At 39.3% G+C, this 18691-nt stretch overlaps 1 protein-coding gene across 3 annotated transcripts in view; it reads right to left on the bottom strand.

Annotated features, from left to right (window-relative positions):
* Positions 1 to 2779: 2779 nt before the first annotated feature.
* Positions 2780 to 18691, bottom strand: part of tango6 (transport and golgi organization 6 homolog (Drosophila)) — a 42345-nt gene continuing 26433 nt past the window's right edge. For 2 of the 3 annotated variants that reach the window (XM_044192358.1, XM_044192361.1), the window contains 3 exons: positions 14518 to 14669; positions 11141 to 11254; positions 2780 to 3252 (listed from right to left, as the gene is read on the bottom strand). In XM_044192358.1, coding sequence (XP_044048293.1) covers positions 3076 to 3252; positions 11141 to 11254; positions 14518 to 14669 — 443 coding nt within the window. In that variant the 3' untranslated portion in view covers positions 2780 to 3075. Of the gene's footprint in view, positions 3253 to 11138; positions 11255 to 14517; positions 14670 to 18691 lie in introns of those variants that run through there. The other variant, XM_044192359.1, reaches the window with a different exon arrangement.

The following is an 18691-nucleotide window of genomic DNA, read 5'->3' on the forward strand; positions in this document are numbered from 1 at the left end:
TGCTTCCCCCTCCTGAGCCGTCGGACGGTTTGCCAGAATTTCTTTGAGGCCGACCGATAGTCCTCCTCCATGGCCTCTCCGAACCTCTCCCAGTCCTGAGTTTTTGCCTCTGTGACCGCACGGGCTGCAGCACGCTTAGCCTGCCGGTACCTGTCAGCTGCCTCGGGAGTCCCACGAGCCAACAAGGCCCGATAGGACTCCTTCTTCAGCCTGACGGCATCCCTTACTTCCGGCGCCCACCACCGTGTTCGGGGATTGCCGCCGCGACAGGCACCAGAAACCTTGCGACCACAGCTACGAGCCGCGCGATCGACAATGGAGGTGGAAAACATGGTCCACTCGGACTCAATGTCCCCAACCTCCCCGGGATCTGGGAGAAGCTCTCCCGGAGGTGTGAGTTGTAGACCCTGCTGACAGAGGGCTCCGCCAGACGCTCCCAGCAGACCCTCACGATACGCTTGGGCCTGCCAAGTCTGTCCGGCTTCCTCCCCGCCAGCGGATCCAACTCACCACCAGGTGGTGATCGGTTGACAGCTCCGCCCCTCTCTTCACCCGAGTGTCCAAGACACGCGACCGGAGGTCAGATGATACGACAACAAAGTCGATCATCGACCTCCGGCCTAGGGTGTCCTGGTGCCACGTGCACTGATGGACACCCTTGTGCTTGAACATGGTGTTAGTTATGGACAAACTGTAACTAGCACAGAAGTCCAACAACTGAACACCGCTCGGGTTCAGATCAGGGGGGGCGTTCCTTCCGATTACCCCTCTCCAGGAAATAAACTGCAACTGCAACTACTTATGTTACAAATCTTTAAAGGACAGGTTCAACTTGATCGTACAGATCCATACACATTGTGTATTTTAACCAGTTTCTTCAAAAGCTGTTGTTTCTTTGATGGAAATTCAGTGTAAAATGCAAAGGATGCAAACCTTTAAAAATAAAAAAAACCCATCTTATTGTTAGTGTTGAAAATCTCCCAGTAGGTTATTTTAGGTGGCACTGACAGAAAAATACATAACCTCCAGAGTAAACACAGGTGTGAATCAAGACCCATATTTTGGTGACGGTGCTGTGGAGAGGCCTAAATCTGCCACCATGATGAAAGAGCCTGCGTTTCTATACCGCCCGCCAGTGATACCATGACTCTGCGTTGGGGGAAATGTCTATGGATTGCAAACAAGGCTGAAGCTCCTTATGTTTGCAGGCAGTATGTTCACACAGACGGAGAGACAGAGAAGGTCATGCCTCATACAATGTTGGCCTATTGCTCAATGGATGAAACAAAAGAAGGAATGTCTCATTCCTCTCTGTCAGCCTTGAGCTCTGTTAAAACCCTGCTGGACCTCATTTGACCTTAAGAGTAGTCCAGCTATTCTCCAGTCTCCACTTCAGGTTAGTGTTAATATGTGCCAAAGAAGAAATAATTTCATCTACTGCTTGCCAGCATGTTTTCAAAGAGGTAAAAATGCAACGACAACAACTGTAAAATAACTATACCAAACCAGGTGAGCTTGTGAGATCTCAAGTATAACAGCTTCTTCAACCCAAAACCTTGTTCTGTACTTGATTAAAGGAGACACGAAGAAAATTCTACATTAACATATAACTCCTGCAGTGATTTTGAATTTTTCATACAAACAGATTTCTTAAGTTTCACATACAAAGCGATTTAAGACAATTTGTTGCATTCCGCAATAAGTTATAATTTTCTCTGTTACTAACAAAATTCATGGTTTACCATATCTGTGTGATCGGTGGCATTATGGCTTGCCAGTTAACTGTGGGGATCAACAACTTTTTTTATTTTATAGGCATGAGTATTTTTTCACGACTTATACTGTGCAGTAGTTGTAGCTGTCTGAGAGTCTTTATGTAGGCCGCTATCCAAGTGAACTGCCATTGCACCCAACAGTGTAACATCACTTACAATTGGATGTTTTCGCGCGTCCATCTCAGTAACTGTCACACCCCCCTGACCGCCTCATCACAGTCAAACCACTTTGCTTTGGAAAGACATTTTTTGTCATCCAACTTCATATTAAACCATTCCCTCTTTATTTCTGTCACAGTACAGCGCTGCTCAGCTGTAGTGTTTTCTCTTTTTCTCGCATCCCCTAATATAAGTACATACACAGCTAACTATGTTATGCTTTTATCTGCTGATTTCTGACAACACACAGTCTGAAGTTCCGTTTTCTTTTTTTCCTTTCTTTTTTTTTAACTTTTGGGTAATATTTTTATGAATGTAACTTGCCCAGTGCACATAAAACAGGTATAGCAATTTAGGGGCATTCTGGAGATCAAATCTCACAAATACACACCTCCCCATGAACTAATTTACAATAAGTTAAGAGATTTTGCTGAATCCGACTTGGAACACTCGTGTGAACAAAACTCACAGAAAAAAAGTAAGATGTGTAGGATCCAATAATGTTCTTGCATGAGGCCCAATGGGTGTTAATGTAATACGTGTGTTTAGTTAAAGGGCCACTCCAGTGATTTCATATTGCCCTTCCAAAAAAGGTTTGGGGGCTCACTAGAGACGGATTGAAAAAAAAATTAAATAAATAGAAGCAGCAGAAGCAGAGATATCCTGACTTTCATGTCAAGCTCCAAAAATGCTGGATCCTACATTTCCCATAATGCACCTGCAGGTTTTTTATAAGCTGTTTGAATTCAGCAGTACATCCTGGTTAAGATAGTGGCAGTAGCAGTATAAACAGTAAATTACCTACAGTACATATTTTGTATACTCTATAATAAAAATTCATGAGATTATGTGTTTAAAACTTTATTTTGGAGCTGAATTGTTGGTGGAACAGTAGAAAACGATAGTGTAGGGTCACTGTTTGTTTCTTTGAGGAAAGACTTGGTATGCATGCAGGATTAAACTGTTACTGTTTGGTGACTGTTGGTCTATACCTCTTAAGCCTCCTCATTATAAAATCCATATCACATACAGGCAAAACTAGTAGTGTACAAGAAGACCATAAAACACATAGAAATAAAGTCCTCTATAAGTCCAAACTATGAAAGGGTTATGAAGACCCCACAGAAATAAAACTTTAGCTCTATGGCAAAACAACGATCTTCTTCTCCAACTTCTGCTCAGGGAAGATGGACCTCCTCATTATGTCATCAAGCTCCTCCAGAGCGAGCTGGGCATGGAGCACCGCAACATCATCCGGGTCTGAGTGAACCACCCACTTTAGAGCTCGGTACAGGTCCAACAAAACATCACTGAGAACCTGGAGAAGTCATAAGAAAAGAGATGGAGATTACACTGTTGAAACAACACTTTAGATTAGACTGGGATGGATGCTTACAATGGACAGTTTGTTGTTCCTTTCTCATCCAAATAAGTTTGGCAACTAACTCGGTAGAATTGATGGGCAAAACTTCTAAAATAAGACCCAAGTTACGGTAAATTCTCAAATAGTCGCTGAGGCCTTTATTTACTGCAGGCTTATATTAGAGACATGCCTTTATTTCTAATTCCCTCTGTTTGATAAGTATATTTGGTCATATTTCTCCTTGTTTTCTGATCTGCTCCTGTTTGCCCTGTTACATTTTTGTTACTGCATTATGCTGTTAATACAAACTCAACACTCAGTGGACAGAATCCCTTTATTTCCCTCCAAAGGATAAGCAGGTATACCTAATGGATGGATGGTATATTTAACCAGAATTTGTACCAGAAAGTACAGATGGGCAGAGCAAGAAAAAGGAAACCTTGAAGTTAACTGTTAAGGGTTATTCTTCAAAAATTTAACACTTAGCACAAAGAAGTTTGGCAAAGAGAAAGATTTCTTTAAAAAAAAAAATCACTGTTTTCCAAGTCTTTTTTACGATACATTTTTTACTTAAATAGTTTAATAGAGTAATTCCATGAATTTAAAAAAATGCTCCTTTTCTCTCTAATTGTTCTCCCTTTAAAGTAATCTCCTTCCCACCCAGAAGACTTTCAGACAAAATACAAAACCCACCCTTATAGGATCCCCATCCTGAAAAAAAAAAAAAAAAAAATTATAACATCAATGACCTCTCATAACTGTTGTACATCCCATGACTCCTGCCCTAAAATAATCCATAGAAAGACTACAGAGATAGAATTTCCAGATATTAGTCCATCGAAAACCCCCCCCACCAAAAAAAAAACATTTAATCAACCAGATACCATTATGTTAATTGATGAAATGATCAATTGATTAAGAAAAACTGTCAAATAGTGTGTAGTTGCAGCTCCTCAAGTATAATGACATGCCACCCTTCATATTACCATGAAATGAATATCTTTGGGTCCTGAACTGAAACTCGAACACAACAAGCAACTCAAAGACGTCATCCCAAACTCTGGGAACTGCAATGGGCACTTCACAATAGTGATCAAATTTTTGTGCATGACAAATGACTAATTGATTAATTGAGAGAATTGTCAACAGATCAATTGCCAGTTATTCTCTTCGCCCTTGCCATGAATATGATGTTCAAGGCAGCTGAAACTGAGTGCAGAGGCCCTCTGTTCAAGTCTGGCATTCGGCAGCCCCCCATCAGAGCCTTTATGGACGACATTACTGTACCACAACATTGGTGCCTGGTGGTAGGTGGATCCTCCAGGGCCTTGAAATGCTCATTTCCTGGGCAAGAATGGAGTTTCACACCAGCCAAATCCAGGGCCATGGTGTTTTTTTTATTATTTTTTATTTATTTTTTTATTTATATAGCACCAATTCATAACAGAAGTTATCTCATTGCACTTGTCCTATAGAGCAGGTCTAGACCGTACTTCTTTATAATATTAATTACAGAGACCCAACAATTCCCAAGAGTGTTAAAGGGGGGAAAAGTGGTAGACAAGTTTTGCTTCTTTTTGGATGGCATTGCAATCCCATCCATCGGAGAGAAACCAGTCAAGAGCCTAGGCAAGCAAGGGATGCAGCGGCAATCTCCACATCTAGGGCAAGAGTAATTCTCCAGCTTGTACTCTGTGCCCTGGGACTGCCGTATGGAAGAGGCAAAGCGGAAAGGGTTCAAGTACCAGGAGCTGGTGGATCAGTGCCAGAGCAGAGGCTGGAAGGCTCGCTGCGAGCCCATTGAAGTGGGGTGTAGAGGCTTGGCTGGCCACACACTGTGCAAGGCCTTCACTCTACTTGGCAGTACTGGGGCTACAAAAAGGAAAGCCATCAAATACACCATGGAGGCTGCAGAGTGCCTCCAGATGGCTTTGGATCAGGAGGAGTGAGGGTATGATCAACCCTGGCTGGGTCGCCTGAGCGAGGGTGTATGATGTTGAAAGAACCAAAACACCCGATGACCTCAGGAAACATCACTGATGATGTGTACCAGCACATCCTAGGATATATCTTTGAATCAAGCCAAAGAAAACAATTGTTATTAAAGTTACAATCCTTCAATGATTTCAATGAAATCAAACCCTGTTTTTGATACTATTTATATGTCTGCACTTTTTAGAAATAGCCAATCAATATATTTACATTCAGTAATTATCCCTAGATTTTATTTAGTGGTGGAGTCTACCATTCCAATGCTGGATACAGATTACCTACATAAGCACAAGGGATTCACAGGACAACAATGCACAATGTAATTCAGGAAAATTTTATCTTGTTGATATCAGCCTCACTGTTTACTGTTCACTCTCCTACAGCTGTATCAGAGCTGTAGTTAGTTAGCTGTAGTTAATGCAAACCCAACATTTCCCACCACTGCTGCTTCACATTAAAGCATTTAATTAGTGAAACATGGGATGGTTTTTATTGTGAAGCAGTCACAGGAAACACAATGTATTTATCATACAGATTAGTGCTGATGATATTTCACAAACGTAACTCACACAAGGCTGCCTGGCCAGATCCTATAGGCCTGTGCTGATCAACTAGGTGCTGTGTTTGCCAGACTTTTCCAGCTGCTCTTTGACACTAGCTCAGTCCCAATTACTTGGAAAACATCTACGATCATCGGATCATGGGATTAATTTCCTATTTCCTAAGAGCATGTTCTTTTAATTTGAGAGCATGATTTATTGATTTCAGTTCAGATTTTGTAATGCTTTCCCTCAAAACCCTGACCTTGCACTCACATAGCCCCTGCTTGCACTTAGATTTGCTCTGCTTCTGTTCAATCTGTATACTTGCAGTCAGATATGTTGTTGCTTGCACAGATTTCCTGTGCTCCAGCTTCAGCTCTCTGATGAGCTGATTTTAAATACAGGGGTTTCCTCAGGTTTCCCCTATCCCCTGTTTAATTCTCTATTTATACCAACGCGATCATGTGCAATAATAACTGCCTCACTTTAGTGAAGTACGCAGATGATATATCCAGACTAATGTTAAGTCTCTGAACACGTAAATGGACAGTGTACTTGTAGCGCCTTATAAGGCCCAGCTGCAACTCTTTCTGCTGCAGAAACTTAGAGGGTTTGATGTCAAAAAAAGAGATCTTGAGCAGGTTTGGTCACCTGTCTGTGAGGAGCAAAACCAAGCTTTCCAGAGTAGTCAACCAGGGAACCAAAATCACAGGCTGCACACAGACCCAGCTCTCAGAACATCATGCAAAAGCAGTAAACAGAATGGCCGATAAAATCCTTGACGACACATCCCACCCCCTTCATATCTTTTTTGAAATGATGCCATTGGGGTGGAGGTTCAGAGTTCCCTGTGCAAGGAAGTACTGTTTTAAAAAATCCTTTATCCCCACTGCCATTGTGCAGTTCAAGAGAAGCTAAGGAGGAACATGGAATTACTGAGCTGAGCCAGCATATAGCAGTCTATATTTAGTATTTCACTTTTAACTGCCACTGGTCAACTCAAACTTTTAACTCCTACTTCTGTTAGTACACAGCATTTTACTGTATGAAATTTTACCATATATATTGTTTAATTATGTGCACTTTGTTGCTCTTATATGTACTGTATTGTATCTCTATGTGTGCCATGCACTAGTGAAAGACAAATGTCCATTGTTGACAGTAAAGTTTTGAATCTTGACTGCGATTGTTCATCAAAAATGCTTATACAAAACAAGACAACGGTAATTTTTTGACAAGAGGATCAGTTTTAAATGTTGCAGGGAGTAATGGAACAAAAAGGAGCAGCCACAGTGAGCTGTTAGAAGAAGAGCTGCAGGCGACAGGCTGCACACTTCCAACTCCTCAGCAAGGTAACCAACTCCTTTTATTGTGTCCTGCTGTTGTGTGGAAACTACTGGCACTGTGTGCAGCATGAAACTAGATTGTGGTTGTAATTATCATTGACGGTCTTCTTTATTAAAATAAAACTTACATTTGTTTGGATGCACTGTACAACAGAACCACCAGATGTGGTAAAAACAGGCGTCACCAATTCAACAAAAACTGAACTCTTAAGGATTACAACTTTAACTGCAGGCCTTCTTATAACCTCAATAGCTAGTGCTATAGTGCTGCATCTAACCACAAAAAAAAAGTTTTTAGACCTTTAATGGATCAATGGATTCTCTGCCTCCTGCCTCAGTGTTTTTCAGTCTCTATTTGCTTCTCAGACACCCCAACACCTCCTCAATCACCCATACCACTGCTTTTCTTCACTTTGTTCTCACGTCACTCTGTATGGCATTAGCAATGTACAGCTGGTGCTACCCTTCTCCAGCTGTTCCAGTAATTACAGGATCTGGTCATGGGATCAGCACCTGGACAGCTGACTGTAGTCGTGGCAGTGGCTCAAGATGCAGGCAACTATGTAGTTTCACTTTAAAGGTCCAGTGTGCAACATTTAGGAGGAGCTATTGGCAGAAATGGAATATAATATTTATGTTTTAATTAGTGTATAATCACCTGAAAATAAGAATCGTTGTGTTTTCATTACCTTAGAATAAGCCATTTTATCTACAAGGGGAGGGTGATGCAAGCGGTATTGAAATGGTTGCAAACTGCAATTTCACTGCTAGATGCCACTAAATCCTACACACTGGACCTTTAACTCCTATATATCTGTGCAATTTAAACATTTACCTATAAAAATCGCATTTCCTGTAGAAAATGCATGTGAATGCTGACAGCTGAAATAAATCGCAAAGCATTTTTGACAATGCAGAAATCTGAAAAGAATTTGCCTGAAAAATCTGAGTGCTCAAATGTATTGCATTAGACTGCTCAAAAACCTGGAAGCTGAAATGTAAAACTGGTAGAATTGAGAGTTGGAAAAGTTAAGTTGAAAAGTTAATTAGAAACATAAATGTCATTGAAGAGCACAACAGTTTTACATTTGAATTGTTTCTGTAGCTGAAAGTATGCAGAAGTATTAGTCAAAACAAAACTGAAAAACATACAGATACATTGCAAAGCATTGCTAAAAATGCAGAAATGTGAAATTAATTGTCAGAATTGGAAGCTCAACTGCATTACCTAAAGATTATAAGAGCTGAAATACATTGCTAGAAAAGCTGGAAGCTAAACTGTTATATTTTCAATGGTTTTCACCTATAAATTGTTGGAAAAAAGGACAATATTTAAAAAAGTATAAATGGTAGAAAAACATTAGAAGCATAAGTGTCCTAAAAAAGCAAGTTTTAACATTTGAATGGTTTCTGTAGCTTAAAATATGAAGTAGTAGTTGACCAAAAAACACACGGAAGAAGAATACATTACCTAAACAAGCTAAGAGCTGAAATACAGCTGGACAAAAAGCTGGAAGTTACTATAACATTGCAAATGGTTTTCACTTCTATTGTAATAAATTGTTGAAAAAAGCAGTATAAATCCCCACAAACATAGCAAAACCAGTTACTGTGTGTATGTCTGTGTGTGTCATTAAAAATCCCCACAAAGATATAAAAACCAGTTTGTGTGTGTACATCCCCACAAAGCTATAAAAAACCAGTGTTTGTATGTGTAAGTCCCCACAAAGTAAGAAAAACCAGTTGTGTGTGTGTGTGTTAGTTTATAATTGTGTGTCTGTCTGTGTCAGTATTTGTGTTTCTATGTGTTTGTGTGACAGAGGTAGAGTTGAATTGTAAATTAAGGAATAGGATTTGAAGATTTCTCATTATAGAAATCTTTTTGAAAAAAAAAAGCTTAATATTTCAAAAATGCAACAATGCAAATTCCACCTAGAAGTTTAAAATAATAATATAATGGTAGTGCTAATATTAATATATATGTACAAGTACAGCAAGGCAAATAAACACAAACGTGCATGCTCACTTCGTCTTGTAAAATACACCAAACAACGTTCAGGAAAGTGAAATTGTAAATATGCTCAAATGCTCATTTGGAACCTTAAAGTTTCCATTTTGAAAGAATGTTAGTTATACTGTTGTGAGGCTTTTGTTTTTAACTCAAGTGTTGTCTCATGTGAGGCAGTTATTTTTGTTTGTATAGAAGTTTCAAATAAAAGATAATCAAATTTGATGAAGTACAGTATGGTTATTTTAAACCATTTCTTAATTGAATTTACAGAACAATTACTGTATCGTGATATATACCATTACCGTGATAAAACATTACATTAATTATATTATATTACATTAATTATATTAATTATAGTGTGATGTGTGGACTTCATATTCTTAACTGGATCTTATGCTAAATCTGGTTTAGATCTTGCCCACTGTAAGAAGACCGAAACCTGTCAGGGTGAAAGCAGCTGAGCTGCTGTTGGCGACAGCCCGTTCCTGCTGAAGTGACAGCAACACAACAACTGGCAAGTAAGTGAGTAAAGCTTTGATTAAAAGACATGTTACTACTGGACTGAAACAAAATCTTAAAGATGCTGTTTACTTTGCATGCACCTCATAACCAATATCATTTGTATCTTAAATACATCACAGAAAATAGACTTATTTTAGCCCGCAACAAATGATCATTTCTATTATCATATTATTTTGATTAATCTCTCAATTATTTTTCATTAATTGATTAATCATTAGCTTGAAAACAATGGAAAATGTCCCTTGCCATTGCCCAGAGGCCAAGGTCAAGGCTTCAGATTCAGATATTCAATTTTCAATGATTCAAAACAGAAAAAAGTGGCAAATCCTCACATTGGAGAAGCTGGAACCAGAGAATGTTTACTGTTTTTGCTTGATAATTAACTTTTAATGAAAATAATTACAGTAAACTGTACATATTCCATTTGCTGGGTGCATTTGCTCAAAGTGCCTTATAGTGCTATGAACACAAACTGGCAGAGTTACTGCCATGTTGTACCCTGAAACCTACAGTGATTAGTGAATTATGAAATCCAGTCCTGCCTCACTGCTTCCCTTTTATGAGGCCAAAGAACTGTGATCAGCCTGGACCCTGTGGGTGACTATCTAAAAACAACACTTCAGCAGAGACATTAACAGTAACCACAGACTGAAGAACGTGAAATAGTGAGAAAGAGAACTGGTGTGACTCTAAAACATGGTGTTTGGAGTGAGTCTCCTTCTTGTGCTTGGTGAGAAGCTAACTTAAAGCTTAAAGCTAAAAGCCTGAAGAAGAAGAGGACAAAATGGAGTCCTTCTGCTTCCAGATAGCTCTTTGGTCATCAAAGGTCAGCAGTTTTTTAGCGCAATAACAAATAAATGTACTTATTTTATTCAATTATTGCAAAATTGAAGAGCATTTGTTAACATTTGCAATTTCCCTTGTTTATGAACTCATATTATTGCCATTTGATCACAAATTACGTTTCTCTGCAATTTTTAAAAGCAGTTTTATCCCCAATGAAGGTTGGATTATTCACTTTTCAGCATACAGCCTTCCATCCCTGGAATCTTTGAGACCACCTGAAAGCATGATGTGTCCTGATGGAATATTACTAGCTATGAAACTTTCACCAGTTATTTCCTGTTGTTGGACAGAGGGGGAGGTGGGTGCTTTGTAAATCTGACAAGGAGAACAAACACTTAAATAATTATTAAGTGATTGATTCAGTTTTACCTGCAGGTCAAAGGGAAAACTTACTTCATTTTTGACCTGAAGCTGAAGTTCAGGTCATTAAGTCTTTGAGAATGACTTTGCAGAATGACTTTTTCAGAGTGTATATTGTATGTATGGCTGGTTGTGAAAATGTGCTGTATGGTTTGATATAAAAAGGATAGTGCACAAGAATGTATGGGTTTCATGTATACTCAGTTGTGAGGGTATGTGTGTACCTGGGTGGTTTTGTCGCTGAGGCCTCGGAGCAGCAGGGTGATAACGTGGACAGCAGCTCTCCTCACCTCTGCCTCCTTCTCTGTCTTTATCAGAGCAGTCAGACAGGAGCTCAGCTGCACACACACACACACACACACACACACACAGTAATTTAGAGTGGTATAAAGATGATGACATAGATGCTGAAATTCAGTTAGTGGTCATCTTTAGGCAAGCGCCATCTATAGCCTGTGCTATATTTTACATGATACATGTTTGTCAGCAAGACTCAGATCAGCTGCAGGCCTACATTGCTGAGGTCATTACCAGAACTAAACTGGATTGATTGATGTATTGGTCAGACGTCGAAACCAACATGAGCCCTCCATCTCTCTACTCACACACACACACACACACACACACACACACGGTCAGGGAGAAAAAGTAAAAGTGGGCAGGTTCATGAATAAGCATCCCTGTTCCTGTAGCTGACAGTGCTGCTTATTCATGATAGCAGGCTACAGTGAACACACATACACACATGGCAGCATCTTTATTTGAGCCTCTGACCACTGCAGCAGCCTGGAATGCACACACCTAAATGTGGGCTGGGTTTCTGTCAACTCAGACCTGATCAAAGTGAGTGGACATGTATTCGTGTTTGTGCAGCTCACACACACACTTTTGTTTCACTATCCCCGTGGGGGACAGTCACTGACATAATGCTTTCCCTAGCCCCTTACCCTAACCATCACAACTAAGTGCCTAACCCTAACCCTAACCTAATTGTAACCTGTACCCTAAAACCAAGTCTTAACCCTCAAAAAGCAGTCTCTACCCAGGGGGACCTCAATTTTTGTCCCCACGGTGACACAAGTCCCCACGGGTTAGTGTGCATGCAGCTTCAAGTCCCCACCTCGATATAAGAACATGAAACACAAACACACACACACACACAAATTGTCATTTTTTAAAACAGACAAATTACTGTATGGCTTGCGCTTCTCCACTCAGTTTGCTTAGATTAGATGAAATTTTAATTATCCATTTTAGAAAAACAATTCCTTGTAGCAACAAAAAGGCTGAAGTCTCTTTCTTCTGACTTCCTCACTTCTCACCTAAAACCTGCACATTACCTGCTTCTCCCTGACTCTTGACCTCAGAATGACCTTACTCTGACTTCTTGGATAATGAGCAGGATTGTATAGAACAGCTAGTGCTTATTGACCTTATGCGTTTCAACAAAAAGGAAGTGCTCCGACTGTCTTTTAATTGCTGGTCTACACCAGAAGTGGGAATATATCGCATTATGTAGGTGGACATCTGCTGTTTGTGATCACCCCGTGCCTGCATTTTAGCAAATAGCCGACCAGTTTTACAATATAACACAGTGTGAAGGACTGCCATAACTGGAAGAAAATGAGAGACTTTCTTCAACAGCAATCTGACACACACATCGGCCGTGATTTGTGTAGCATGGTGACTGGTCAGAATGTGTTGGTATTTGTATTTTATCTCTGTTTATAACAATATGATATAACAGAAGTTGTCTGTCTGGCTGTTCAAAATGTGTGTCTATATAATATTTTATTTATATAGCCCCTTTCAAAACAAAGTTACAAAGTGCTTTACAGTAAAACTAAAGAATGAAAGTAAATAAAATCCAAAATATAAAACAAGATAATATCATTTAAACAATTACAACAAATACCATCAGTTAAGAAGAAACCATAAGATAAAAGTGAGTTTTAAGAAGATCAATCAATCATCGTCAATTCTAAAACTGACAGGTAACCAGTTAAGTGCAGCATGCATTGGTGTGATATGGTCGCTTCTCATAGAACTATTTAAAAGCCTGGCAGCAATGTTTCTTTCTTTTCAACCCCTTTTAAAATCAGTCTTAAAAATGTTTAATATTTGGGGGTTTGGATTACACATAATTATAAGGATCTTTACAAAGCTAACTACCAACTTCTTTTGCCGTGTGTAAAGCAGGACTTTGCTCATTGGGATTCATTATGTCTCTCTTTAGGTGGAAGGATTAACTCAATCAAGATGACTATTCTACCCAGATTTCTCTATCTTTTTCAGAGTCTACCAATATTCATTACAAAATCTTTTTTCAATAAATTTCATAGTCAAATTTTAACCATTATTTGGAATAAAAAGCCACCCAGGATCAAGGGAAGAATGCTACAAAGACTCCGTAAAGCAGAGGGCATGTCACTTTTTATTGGATCTGTATTCGTTTGTCCTTTTTCTGCATTGTTAATAAAAAATACAGGCAGCAGTCTTTGGATGTTTCACCTACTTACACCAGAATAAAGTGCATTGTGATATTTAAGCCTGGAGGAGATAAAAGCATGGATGACCTTCTCTAGATCTGCAAATGAAAGGAATGACCTAATTTCAGTTAAATATCTCAGTTGGACAAAGCAGGACTGCACACAAGACAATTCTGAGTAAAAAATAACACCTAGGTTACGGGCCTCTTTTTTAACATTATTTGATAAGGCACCCACACTAGACGAGAGTGTTTTAATAATGCTAGTGCTTGGAAGAGAAGTGGTATTATAATTATTTCTGATTTGTAGTCATTCAACTGCAGGACATTTTTAGACATCCAATTCTTAATTTCAGCAGGGCAGGACATAACAATGGACACATCAGTGGTACCGGCCTTTATTGGGACATACAGTTGCATCCACGTAGCAATGAAAAACAATATTATGTCTACACATGATTTGTCCTTGGGTAGCATGTATATAGTAAATAAAAGGGGACCCAGAATAGACTCCAAGGGGACCCCACAAAAGGAGAGGCGCACGAGAGGATGAGGCATCTCCAAGCATATCAGGGAAGTACCTGGAGTCAACATCAAGCTCTCTGAATTCTGCATTAATGTTCAGCCGAATCTCTATTTGTGGTAAATGTAATGAAGAAATTCTTCACATAGTACTGGGGAGGACTGAACTGGCTGGCTGAGGGGGGGGACTAATCACACAGTTTATGGTGTTAAAGATGATTCTGGGATCTTATTACTATTATTATTATTCCTATCCTTATTATTACTATTTTTTATTAATATTATTACTACCACTACATTATTATTATTAAAAAACTCTATGTGGAATTTGCATTATGCTACTGCACCTGCATTGATGTTAAGTTTATTTGCAGTCTAAAACGGGCTAGGCTTCCATGAGCTCTGATTTAGAACAATGATTAAACTATTGTCCGGACCTCTATTTAAATGTGCCTTGATGTATGATATGGAAGGACAAGTATTTTCTGTAACCAAAATGTGCTTTAACTGTCTTTTTACTATGTACTGCTGCAAAGACTGAGTTCCTCCAGGAAGTTCAGAGAGGTTTCATGTCAGTGTGCTCCCTCTCACCTCTTGAGCCAGCGGTCCTAGGGCATAGTCCAGTCTCTGACAGAGCTCCCCCAGATTGGACAGACTGCTGGCCCGGACACTTTGGTCCGGGTCCCTGGTTCCTTGCAAGAAGACGCCCACCAGAGGATGGCCGAAGTGGGGTGCCAGTTCCCCTGGAGGGGGACAATAGACAATATTCAAATGTTAATTCAAATTTGAAAATGAAATATAAACAATGTAACCTGATTTCCCATTTTTTCAAGCAATATTTTAGTCAAAATGAAATAGAAATTTTCTAAAAATTTGAAAATGAAAACTGCACTTGACCTTTTTATTTTTAAATACTAAACCTGCTATAGAGTGGACAATATTCAAATGCAATAAACAAAACAGTGAACCCAGTCTTGCATTTACATGTCACCACGCTCTTTTGGGGTTGGCATAAAAATGAAAACTGTCAATGCTCTCATCAAGGCAGGTCTTCAGTTAGGATGTCACTTGCTTGAACATCTGCTGCTTTGCTCAAGTGAGTAGTCCGCTTGCGGCAGAAAGGCGGCCGGGCCTCACTGACTACTGGATTACAATACAAAACCCCAACTTTATAACTGTATTCACTGATTTTGGTGAAACTAGCAATATGGGGCACTGAATTTGATGAAGTTACTGTTCATCAGACCACAACTGAGACAAGAATTAGGTTTGAAAAACGATAGACACCACAGTGTTTCTGGGGCCGAGCCTTAAAGTTTACTGTACAAAAACACACAACTTTTATAACTTTATTTTCTGATTTTGGTGAAACTGGATGATGATGATGATGATGATGATGATGATCGTGACTTGCTGTCAATAACCACATGCAGTTTGTGGTTGATCAGTTGAAACATTGCTAAGTTATTCCCACTTCCTGTTTGGCATGCCGTCACTCGTCTGCCATGTCGTCCACATTTGACACATCAAGAGATGTTGCTGTATATCAAGTGCAGACCACACAATGTAAATTTCATGTAGATCAGATGATGTTTGCCACACATGGCTTGCTTTCTGTTGCCAGTAGTGCTTCATGTTCCCAGTAGGTGGCGCTATGACTATAACTCAATACTGACATGTAGACCTCCTCAGGACGGGACTCTTATCAAACATGTGAAATTTTGGGCAGATCGGACAATGTACACTCAAGTTACATGGCGAATAATGAGCCATCATGGCAACGGCTTTTCATGAAAACTCACAATCTTCAATATTAAGCATCATCAATTTTGAGGTGGATTTGGTTAACCTACTATGAGTAATTTTTAAGAGTATAGGGCCTGTAACTTCCTGGTGCCAGTAGGTGGCGCTATGACTATGTCTGAATATTGGCATGTAGATATCTTCAGGCTGGGACTCTTTTTGGAACCAGGTAGCACTGCTACTGATTTTGGAACCACGGAGCACTGGTTCAGAAACAAAACATAAAAAGCTTCAAAATTTTGCATCAGAACGGTCTTTAGATTGCACTGCCCAAATCAAGTCAATCCGATAAATTCTCTAGGAGCTCGTTAAAGTACGGAGCCCGTAAATGGCGAAAAATGGCACGTTAAATTAAAAATGGCTGATTTCCTGTTGGGTTTAGGGTATGGCTCCAAGAGGCTTTTTTAAGTCTAGAGATGATACATCTGCCTCCCAAATTTTGTACATCTAGGTTAAACGTACTGCGGGGCTGTCATTGAAATTTTGTAGAGGGAGCTATTGAGCCATTTTGCCACACCCAAGCACCAGACTATACCAGAAAACAATACACACCCGTTCTGACACATGTGGCAAGTTTAGTGAGTTTTCGACAATCCCTAGCTGTTTTGAAGGCTAAAAGTCATTAGGGGGCACTATAGAGCTGACGTGCCACCCCCAAGCCCAAAATTTGACTCAAATTCAAGTATTTACCAGTTCAACTCTCGGCGCAAAGTTTTGCGATTTTTTTTAGCATCCTAAATACCTCAAACATGTGTTTAAAGATTTAAAACTGATGCAGAAAATCCAAAATGGCTGACTTCCTGTTGGGTAAACTCTCTCAAAAGAAACTGTAATATGTTCTTTATGATGAGAGCAATGAACCCCAAAAATCTCATGAAGATCAAAGCAACTTTTTCCCAACCATGGCTTGCGTTTGGGGGCACTATAGTTGTTTTGATAAGTGCTCTATAAATAAAGTTATTATTATTATGTTAATTACTTTTAAGGCTCTTCGTGGCCTGGCTCCAGACTATATTTTAGACCTTGTAATCCCTTATGAACCTTCACGTAGTTTGAGATCTTCGGGCAAGGGTCTCCTGTCTGTTCCCGAGTCCAGGATGAAAACTAAGGGGGACAGAGCTTTCGCTATCAGGGCCCCAAGGCTCTGGAACAACTTGCCCGAAGAAATTAGGTTGTCTGAGTCAGTGTCTTCGTTTAAGTCTCTTCTCAAAACACATTTTTATCTGAAAGCATATCCTGATTTTACCTGAACTGTTTATTTGATTGCTTTTGTGTATTTTATTTCTTTATATTTTGTCATTCATGGTGATATTTTATTTCTCTTGTTGTGAAGCACTTTGTACTTTGTTTTGATAAGTGCTCTATAAATAAAGTTATTATTATTATTATTATTACTCTTGTAAATGTGGAGATGGTAGTTAGCATTAACAAATTAGAGACTAACCACCCAAACACTGTGACTCACTCCAATCCGTTATCCATTCATTGAATATGTAGCCTGTCGGTTTATGTTTTAATAAAATTGTTCTAATTTCCTCTGACATCAACGTCTTTATTTTAGGCTAGGCGCTCCGCCTCCATTATAATACGCTGCAGGAAACCATGCATTCAAGAGTTTGTAGGAAGACAAGAGAATTAAAAAATGTAGACTCAATAAGCATCCTACAGTAGGCTTGGGCTGTATCTGTTTTTTCATACTGTTATACCTTCCTGACATTTCACTGGGGTATACGGTATTTGTATTAAAACAAAAAAAAAAACAACAACAAAAAAAAAAAAGTAAAAGCTGAGCTGCTGGTGATTAAAGTCATTGTAGCATGTATATGTTTTTGAAAGGCTAAACACCAACAAATATGGATTGAAGCAGAATATTTCGTTAGATAAAAACATGGTGTGAAGTTTGGAAATGATTACATCTCTTTTTTCAATACATTTTGACTTTTGGACTTTACAACGCTCTGGAGTTATTGGAAATGTTTGGCTCACACAAGTCGGAAACAATCCTACACAGCCACTAGGGTTGGGCGATTGGACGAATATATCGTCAATCTTTTGGGTGATTTTTGTCATTTTATTTTGCTAATTTAATGGTCTGCCTCCGAAGAACGAGTGAGAGCCGCTGCTCAGCGACAGACTTTCGTTCAGAGAGCTAACCCAGTAGCACAAAAAGGCTAGAAACGGCAGAGAGAGGCAGCAGGGAAAAACATTGTGTAGAGCCTTTCCCATTTAACTCAGTGAATTAAGGATTTATTTCAACCAAACCAGAGTGTGAAGTGTGTTTTACCATGAGTTAACTTAATAATGCAATTAAGCTCGTAATAGTCTTGAATTCAGAAGGTGTACAGTTGTATTTTTCTGTTTAATAAGGAAGGTGTAAGAATATTTCCTTTCTTCACATTTTGTGAGTTTATTTTGTTTATTTATTAGACTAGTAAAGCTAAGAGCTTGTGGAACATAGCAAACTCGCAGCTCGTTCATATCTCCCAGCGGCACACACACAGACACACACACACACACACCTGTGTTGGAAAATTTTAACATATTGCTAACTATAAACTAAATACAGCATTTCTGTGTATCAGTTTTTGACAATATCGAAAATCATACCTTCGGGATTTCTAAATACCCTGGTATACCGTAATACCTTGATACCGCCCAAGCCTAGCCCAAGTGGGTAGACTGAGTTCATGTTCAACTTTTTTTAGTTGCAGAAAGAGAAATAAGCATAACCTATGGATCCAAAAGGAGAAACACAGCTTAGACCAGTTCAGTAACATGCCAAAATACTCAAAGCCAAAAAAGAAGAAAGACAAGGTGTAGAGGGGGAGGTGGGTAGTGTAGCAGTCTGAATTTTGGCAAGAGAAAGAGATTTCTGACTGCACCGCGGATACCAGGGAAGGAGCTTTGAATTTAATCCGCCATTAAAATCCATCCTTGACACAAGACTAATGCTGTTGTTTAC

The sequence above is a fragment of the Siniperca chuatsi genome, linkage group LG4 (genome assembly GCF_020085105.1).
Source record: "Siniperca chuatsi isolate FFG_IHB_CAS linkage group LG4, ASM2008510v1, whole genome shotgun sequence".
Classification (NCBI taxonomy): Eukaryota; Metazoa; Chordata; class Actinopteri; order Centrarchiformes; family Sinipercidae; genus Siniperca; species Siniperca chuatsi.